The sequence below is a fragment of the Dromaius novaehollandiae genome, chromosome 1 (genome assembly GCF_036370855.1).
Source record: "Dromaius novaehollandiae isolate bDroNov1 chromosome 1, bDroNov1.hap1, whole genome shotgun sequence".
NCBI lineage: Eukaryota > Metazoa > Chordata > Aves > Casuariiformes > Dromaiidae > Dromaius > Dromaius novaehollandiae.
Window position 1 is genome coordinate 218039281 of NC_088098.1, and position 8652 is coordinate 218047932.

At 69.3% G+C, this 8652-nt stretch overlaps 1 protein-coding gene across 1 annotated transcript; it reads left to right on the forward strand.

Annotated features, from left to right (window-relative positions):
* Positions 1-1144: 1144 nt before the first annotated feature.
* Positions 1145-8265, forward strand: LAMTOR1 (late endosomal/lysosomal adaptor, MAPK and MTOR activator 1). Its single transcript, XM_064505298.1, has 5 exons — positions 1145-1321; positions 5094-5239; positions 5885-5962; positions 6148-6274; positions 7756-8265. Exons 1-5 carry the CDS (start codon positions 1280-1282, stop codon positions 7846-7848), a joined length of 486 nt encoding a protein of 161 aa, XP_064361368.1. The 5' UTR covers positions 1145-1279; the 3' UTR covers positions 7849-8265.
* The last annotated feature ends 387 nt before the right edge of the window (positions 8266-8652 follow it).

The following is an 8652-nucleotide window of genomic DNA, read 5'->3' on the forward strand; positions in this document are numbered from 1 at the left end:
GCACTGGCTGGAAGGGGCCCCAGGAGCACTGGGCGCTGGGAAGACTGGGTGCTGGGAGCACCAAGCACTGGGAAAAATGGGTGCTGGGAGCACCGGGAGCACTGGAAGCACTGGGCACTGGGAGCAGCAGGCACTGGGAGCACTGGGTGCTGAGAGCTCGGGCCCTGTTGGGGGGGTGCGTGTGCAACGCACACCTGCACGTGACCACGCACCCGTGAGCAGCGCGTGCACACACGGGAACCTGCACCCGTGCACAGCGCCTGCACACCCACGAGCGTGCGCCTGCGCCACGCACCCCCCCACGGCACCGTGCACGCGCGTGTGCAGTGTGGGCGCCGCGTGGCCGGGCACATGCAACTCGCACACCCACGTGGCCACGCACACCCCGGCGGAGCGCTCGCACGGGTGACCATGAGCACGGGTGCAGTGCGGGCACCCACGCACAACTGTGGGCCATACGTGTGCAACGCGCACACCCACGTGACCGTGCACACCCACGTGCCATGCACACACCCAGGTCACGCACACCCGTGTGATGCACACACCCACGAGAACACACCCACGTGCAATGCACACACCCAGGTCACGCACACCTGTGATGCACACACCCACGTGAGCACCCACGTGCAATGCACACACCCAAGTGACGCACACACCCACGAGCGCACACCCACGTGCAATGCGCACACCCACGAGCGCACACCCACGTGCAATGCCCACCCCCACAGCACGTGCACGCTCCCCCGTGCAACGCCCAGGCCCACGTGACGGCGCACACGCGTCACCACGCACACGCGCGTGCTACGCCCGCCCCCACGCGGCGGCGCCCGCGCGAGGCTGGCGCGGGCCCCACGTGACAGGGCCCACGCGCGAGCTCGGCGCGCGCACCCCGGGCGCCGCTGCGGTCACGTGCCGGCAGCAGGCCGCGGAGGAGGAGGCGCCCCGCCCGTCACGGCGCACCCCACCACCACGTGGTCTCCCGCTCGCGTGCCGATTGGCTCCCCGTCACGTGACGGCGGTGTCTTTAGCTGGGTCTCGGGGAGCCTGGCGGCGTGATTCCGTTCCGATTGGCCCGCGCGAGCACGTGACGGGGGAGGGCCGGATGGCGGGTCACGAGGCCGGAAGCGGTGGCCGCGGCGGGGGGAGGGGGGCGGCTCCTCCCCCGCCCCCCCCGCGCGCTGCTGGCGCGCGGCCGCCGCGCTCACGTGACCGGGGCGGCAGGGCCCCTGCCGGACACCGTAGCGGCGCCGCGCCCGGCCCGGCCCTGCTGCGCCTCGCCATGGGGTGCTGCTACAGCAGCGAGGCCGAGGCCTCCGACCAGGTGGGGCCCGGGGCGGGGGCGGGGGGCGGCAGTGGGGCGGGGCGTTGGGGAGGGGAGCTGGGGGCGGCGGTGGGGCTGGGGGGGGCGTCGGGGGGAGGAGCCGGGGGCGAGAGTGGGGCAGGGCGTTGGTGGCCGCGACAGTGGGGCGACAGTGGGGCAGGGAGGTGGGGGGAGAGGAGCTGGGGGCGACAGTGGGGCTGGGGGGTGTCGGAAGGAGGAGCCAAGGGGTGACAGTGGGGCAGGGCGTTGGGGAGCTGGGGGCGACAGTGGGGCAGGGGTTTGTGGGGGGTGACAGTGGCGTAGGGAGCTGTGGGGAGAAGAGCTGGGGGTGGCAATGGGGCTGGGGGGGATGTGAGGGGGGAGCCAGGGGGCAACAGTGGGGATGACAGTGGGGCAGGGGTTTGTGGGGGGTGACAGTGGGGCAGGGAGATGGGGGGTGAGGAGCTGGGGGTGGCAGTGGGGCTGGGGGGGATGTGAGGGGGGAGCTGGGTGGCAGCAGCGGGGTGACAGTGGGGCTAGGGGGAGGGGAGCTGGAGGGGTGACAGTGGGGCTGAGGGGATGTCAGTGGGGAGGAGCTGGAGGGGTGACAGTGGGGCAGGGTGTTGGGGGGCGGGGAGCTGGGGGTGACAATGGGTCAGGGGTTTGTGCAGAGTGACTGGGGTGGAGAGGAGCTGGGGGCGGCAGTAGGGCTGGGGGGGATGTGAGGGGGGAGCCGGGGGGGCAACAGTGGGGTGATGGGGGGCTGCAGGGGTTTGAGGAAGGAGCTGGAGGTGGGGCAGTGGTTTGGGAAGAGTGGGGCTGGGTGGGTGGCAGTGGGGCAGTGGTTTGGGAAGAGTGGGGCTGGGGGGTGTCAGGGGGAGCTGGGGGTGTGACAGTGGGGCAGGGGATTGGAGGGGGGAGTTGGGGGTGTGACAGTGGAGTTGGGGGTTTGGCAAGGGGTCTGGGGATTGGAGGGAGGGGCTGGGGGGTGTGACAGTGGGGCAGGGAATTGAAGGGAGTGGGGCTGGGGGGTGTCAGGGAAGCTGGGAGTATGACAGTGGGGCAGGGGATTGGAGAGAGGAGGGCTGGGGGGGTGTTGGGGGGCCACGGGTGACAGTGGGGCAGGGGATTGGAGGGAGTGGGGCAGGGGGGTGTCAGGGGGAGCAGGGGGTGACAGTGGGGCTAGGGGGTTGTTGAGGAAGCTGAGGTGTGACAGTGGGGCTGGGGGTGTGACAGTGGGGCTGGGGGGTGTCAGGAGGAACTGGGGGTGATAGTGGGGCTGGGGGGTGTTGAGAGACCTGTAGATGACAGTGGGGTGGGGGGGGGCAGGGGGGATGTGGGGAGAGGGGAGTCAGGGATGGCAGTGGGGCAGGATGGTTGGGGGGCAGCCGGGGGGGCTGAGCAATGGGGCAGCAGGCAGGAGGGGTAGATGAGAGCGCCCGTGGGGCGAGGGCGGGTGGGGAAGCCCCTGCAGGTCGCGGGATTTCGGAGCTGGGCTCTTGCGGTGCCCCGGGACACCCTGCTCCGGGCCTGGGGGTGCCCTGGGGCTGGGGGGGGGTGGACCCCTTCTGTGGGGCGGGGGGGGGCAGCTGGGGAAGGCTGGGGCACCGCCAGGTTCCTGGCCCCCGGGCGGGGGGGGATCTGCCGCTGGGCTGCAACACGAGCTCGGGGCAGTCTGCGGCCGTCCCACCCGAGGGGTCTCGGCCCCCCGGTCCCGCGTCCTGGTCCCGAGTGGCTTTGGACACGCGGGTGCCGTTGCTCTGTGGTCCTGAGATCCCGGAGGGAATCTGGCCGGCTCGGGCTGCGTTTTCTGCCGCGAGCCTCCCCCGGAGGGAGGTGGGTCGAGTGCGCTGCCAAGCCCCGTTAGCAGGGAGCCTTCTGGAAACGCAGGTCTGGGGTCCCGCCGCCCCGAAGGTGAGGGATGCGGCCGCTCCCCTGGCCTCATCCCGGCACGGGCGGAGCAGTCCGGCTGGAGCCGCGGGTTTGCCGCGGAAGGAGCCCTCTTGGGTCCACGTTTGACGAGACCCCTCGGCGCGCCGTGGCGTGGTTCCGGGGCTGAGGCTGCCCCGATGCCGCCGAGCCGTGACTCCGGCAGCGCCGGGCGTTAGCGGAGCGTCCGCTCGTCTGCAATGCTATTCCGGAGCTTGCGGATCCGCTCCGGCTGCATCCCGCAGCGCTAAATCCAGGCTGTCGCTGCGGTGCGGATTGCTGCCTTGTTTTGCTGCGGGCGTGCAGCCCGCTCCGAGCAGCGGGGAGACCCTGGGAGGCTGCGTTAACCTCCTCGCGCCGCGGGTCGATGCCGTCGGATGGGCTCCGGAGGCTCCGGATCCCTCTGCCCTCCCTCGCCGCGTCTGGCCCTGCGGACTCAGGGCTGCTTTCTCCTGCTGCCGGTGGCAGGATGCTGCTCCGGCTGTAGTCATCTCGGTGTCATGTTTCCCCGTGCTCGGCTGAATCACCGCAGCGTGCCTGGCCGCGAGCGCGGGCTCGGGCACGTGGAAGGGCCTGACGCAGCCAGCGGGCCGCCTGCGAGACGGGACCCCTGCTCTGGGGACCCCGTCCCCGTGCTCGGTGCCGGCTTTGGACCCCGGACACGCGCCCGAAGCCGCAGGTGTCTCCAGCCGTCGTGGCAACGCGTCTCGGTGCCGACGGGGAGCAGCTTTGCCAGCCCAGCAAGGCCTTGGGGGGGCCCGGCGGCCGCTCGCCCACCCCGCGGGAGGCAGAGGCTGGCGAGCAGTGGGGCCGTAACTGCGGCGGCAGCTGGCGCTGGGCCCGTCTGCCCTCGGCTCTGCTCTTCCTTCCCCCGAGTCCTGGGGAAATGCCTCTATTTAAAGTGAAACCACGAAATGGAGAAGTTGTTCACGCGCCGGGTCCGTCGGTAACGGGGTGCCCTGAGCGGGGGGACACCCGCGCCGACGTCTCCCACCTCCCGGCCCGAGCGGGAGCGTCTCCCGCGGTGCAAATCTTGTGCTGTTCCTCCTCCCCCGGCTGCTCCAACCCTGTAGCTGCCTATCGGCTCCTAGCAGGGGGGTTGTTTGGTCCGTGGTTTTGTTTCCCCCCCTCTCCTCCCCGGAGCGCGGCGGAGGGCTGTGGAGGCGGTAGCTGTTGTCTGCAGTGGCCGGCTGCTGATTTTTGGCTGCGATTCTTTTAGAATTAGAAATCCAGGTCAGAGGAGCCGGGGCGCGGGCGGGCGGGAGGAGCGCGTGCTTCCGTCACGGGGGGACCTGTGTTTACCTGGCCTGAGAGGCAAGTGCTCGGCGCAGGCGGTGCCTGGCACAGGTTATCCAGGCCAACGCTCTGCTCGGTGCAGCCCAAACCGGCCCCGTGGGGCAGAGCCGGTTGTGTTTACCGTCGGGTGGCTGGAGCAGCCGGCACGTCTGTGGCGCAGCGTCCGGCTGCCTATGGCCGCTCACGTGGCTGCCTGTCCGCGCGGAGCGGTGCGCCGGGTGGAGAGGAGCCGCGTCTCCGCGGTCACTGCCGGGGAAAACAGCGTGATGTGCGTTTCTGCCTGTGCTCTGCACGTTTGTGGCAGCGTGGGCTCGAGGTCTGGCATCCAGCTGCCGCAAAAAACACAAGCGTTTGGTGAGAGGAGCCAGGTTGTCACCGTGGCAGACCCCGGGCTGTTTTGGGGTTAGACCTTGGAGGACCTGAGCGTCCTCCTGGCCCAAACGAGGTAGCCTCTGGCACGTGGAGGGCCGGGGATGAGGCTCACCCAGCCGCGTGGGATCTAAGCCACCGGGGCAGCGTGGAGCAGGGGACGAGGCCAGAGCTGACCTTCCTCTTCCCTCTTCCGCAGGAAGAAGAGACGAAGCGGCTGCTGGAGCCCGCCGCCAGCCCTCCCAACAAGGTGTTGAATGGCGCGGAGCAGAGCTACCACAGCCTCCCGTCAGCGCGCACCGACGAGCAGGCCATGCTCTCCTCCATCCTCGCCAAGACGGCCATGTAAGCCCGCGCGAGACGCCCCTTCCCCGGCCGCTTCCCGTGCCGGCCGTGGGCGTGCGGCGCAGCGAGACGGTCGCGGCAGCTCAGCCGCTGTGCTGTGATGAAGTCCGAGCTCGTCTAGCTCCTGGAGCTTAGCTACCCGGAGCGCGGTGGGCAGGGGAGCGCGTCTGGGCGGTGGGATCCCGTGCCGGTGCCGCCTCCGGTGGGGGAACACCGTCGGCTCGGGGGAGATCCGAAGCCTCCTGAAGTGTTTCCCTCCCCCTGCTCCTTTTGAGGCTCTTCCGAAATGGGCCTTGGCCTTCAGGGTCGCGTGACGAGCCAGCCCTGCTCCGGAGGGGCCCGGTCCCCTGCTTTTGGGGTGCTCTCGTTGCCAGCGCTGGGAGCAGGGAGCCGCTTGTCCCCTCCTAAAGCGGTGCTTTCCTGGCTGGCCCCGAGAAGGGTCTCCCGAGCAGCGCCGTGCCCGGAGGCTGCTGCCAGCAGGGACTTGGCACCGCGGCTCTGCTGCGGGTTTCCCCGTGCCAGCGGGATCTCTGGCTGCAGGCGGCACCGCGTCTGCCAGCGCGCGAGCGTGAGGCAGCGCTCTGCCTTCCCCGCCCGCGCTGCAGAGCCGCGCCGCGGGACCTGCTGTCTTGTGTCTCCCCGCAGCAACATCATCGACGTATCGGCGGCGGATTCCCAGGGAATGGAGCAGCACGAGTACATGGACAGAGCCCGGCAGTACAGGTGAGGCGCACGGCCTGCAGCCGCTGCAGCCCTCCCGTCCCGGAGCTGAGCTCGGAGAGGCCGCGGAAGCGCAGGGCGAAGGCCTCCCTGCTCGCTGCTCCCCTCCCCGGGCAGGGTGACGCATGCGTGTCCCTGGGCCGGGCGCTCTCACCGCCTCTGAGCTCGCCCTGCTCTCCCGTCCGCAGCACGCGCCTGGCCATGCTGAGTAACAACCTGACGCACTGGAAGAAGCTCCCGCTGCTGCCGTCTCTGACCAACCAGCCGCACCAAGTGCTAGCGAGCGACCCCGTCCCCTTCGCAGACTTGCAGCAGGTGAGGAGCCGGAGGCCAGCGCTCCCGGGGAGCAGGTCTCCGGTGCCCGCGTCCCTCCCCGCCCTGGGGAACGTTGTACTTGCGGAGGTGCGGGCCGCCTGCCAGCTCCGGGTGTGCGCGGGTGACCCGGCGTCTCGTGACGGCTGCCCTCGCCTGCTGCGGCTCGGCAGGAATGACTTGCAAAGCGAAACGCGCGGTCGCGGGGAAGGTCGAATCCAGGACAGCTGCCACCAGCTGCCTCGCTGGAAAGCTTCGGGGAGGGGTGGCGCAGGGGGGAGCCCCCGGCAGCTCCAGCCCATGGGCCAGTCCGCACCAGTGGGCACGGCGGCCTCTGCGTTTCGGCAGTGGTGCCATCTCTGCTCCCGGGAATCTTTGGGACTCTCCCAACTTGCTCGCAACAGCCTGGCTGTGGCGGAGAGCCCTGATAGCTGCTGGAGGTCAGTCTTGCTTTCTTGAGCTGGGTGCAGCCTTGCCAGAAAAGCGCAGACAAAACGGACTTAAGTCCTCCCGAAGCTGCCGGTGAGACGTGCTGGGACGCCCAGAGAGGCGGCAGTCGCGGGGTGGGCAGATGTTTCCACATCTGCTGCCACATCCCAGCTTTTATGCAGCTCTGTGAGGATCCGTTTGCGCCGGGAGCCAAACCCGGGCACGCGTCGCTAGCGTGGTGCCTGCGTGCCGGCAGCGCGGGCCGGCTGCTCTGGAGTCCTTGCAGCTGTGGTAGTTCTCGGCACGCAGCCGGCTCTGCTCCCGGGGAGTCCTGGTGCTTTGAGGAAAGAGCTGCCAGGGAAACGCTCTTCCAGCCAGGCGATGCTTGCTCTGGGCAGGCGCTGCCGGCGTGTCCGTTAAGTACACTACAGGCCCGAGACTTTGCTCCCAGCTGCCTGGCGGCTGCGGTCTGCCTCCCGCCGGAGCCAGGTCTCTTCCCAGCCCTCTGTCACCGAGCGGGTCTGACTCGCTGTCTAGCAAAGCCGCCGGGGGAAACGGGGCTGTGCTGGGTGCACGCAGGGGACGTGCCGGGAGGAGACGCCGAAAAGCACAACCCAGCTGTGGCATCCTCGCTCCTCTTCTCTGGAGGTGGCCGGGCCCAGAAAAGGCAAAGCTTTGGCTCCTCCAGGCGTGGAAGGGGCTGGTGGGAGGGGACGGGGTGGAAGTGGTGACAGGCGGTGGGTGCTGCGGTCAGGGTGACGGGGGGGCCGGTGCCGAGAGCTTCCTTCTCCATTTTGCTTCCCTCTGGGTGCAGGTGTGAGGTCCGGAACGCCGCGGGCTCGCTCCCACCTGGGGCAAATCGGCGGAGATGGGGCTTTTCCGCAGGGGGAAAAAGCCCCTCCGGCCTGCCCAGGCGAGGAGCGAGCGGAGCTCCCTGTGCCTGGGGCCGTTCCCACGCAGCCCCTGCTCTCGGGAGCTTGTGGGTCGCAGCTCGGGGTGGGATTTGGGGGGATCGTGGGGCTGCCGCTCACCAGCTGCTCCGCTTCTGCCCGCAGGTGTCCCGGATAGCTGCCTACGCCTTCAGCGCGCTCTCACAGATCCGCATCGATGCAAAAGAAGAACTGGTTGTACAGTTTGGCATCCCCTGAGCCCGCCCTGCCGCGGCACAGCTTCACTGTTGGGTTTGGGGTGTTTTTCTTTTTCTTTTTTTTTCCCTTTTGGTCTTTATTTTCCCTCCCCTCCCTCCCCGCGGCACCTTGCCTCGACAGAACTTGTACATACACCCCGTTTCCTACTAATCACCGAGAAGACGATTGCCACCGCATAGCCCCCGCTGCGGCGCTGCCCCCAGGCTTTCTCCCCCTTGCTTGGGGGGCCCTCTCCCGTGGGCAGCCCGGCACCGGGGGGACAGGGGGGCCGCGCCGGAGGGCTTGCTGCCGCGCCGCGGGGGTGACGCTCTGCACGGCATCTGCCGGCTTCTGACACCCTCCCCCTCATTTTTACATGTTTGGACCTTTATTTTATTTTATTTTTTTTGCCACAGTAGATAAAACACGTTCATCCGGTGCCCGTCTCCTCTGCTCTGTTGTGCGCAAGCTGCAGCGCGGTCACAGGAGGAGGGGACCAGGGAACCGGGCACGGCCGCACGCCGTCCTCGCGCGCGTCCCTCGGCCACGCAACCGGGTGACCCTGCCTGAGCCTTAAAGGTCCCCGGGCCGAGCAGCCGCCCGGGAGCCGCTGGCGCTGCGGGAGTCCAGGCTGCCTCCGTCGGCCAGCTCGCGGCTCCGGGCCGGTTCTTGACCTGCTGAACGCTGGCTCGGAGCTTCTCCCTGCTCCCGGCGGTGCCGGACGGCTGAGAGTAGCACCGCGAACTCGCTCGCAGCCGGTTCCTCCGTGCTGCCCGTGGGGGTTTGGGGCCAGGTTGGGCTGTTGTGGAGACTTTGCAGGCGCAG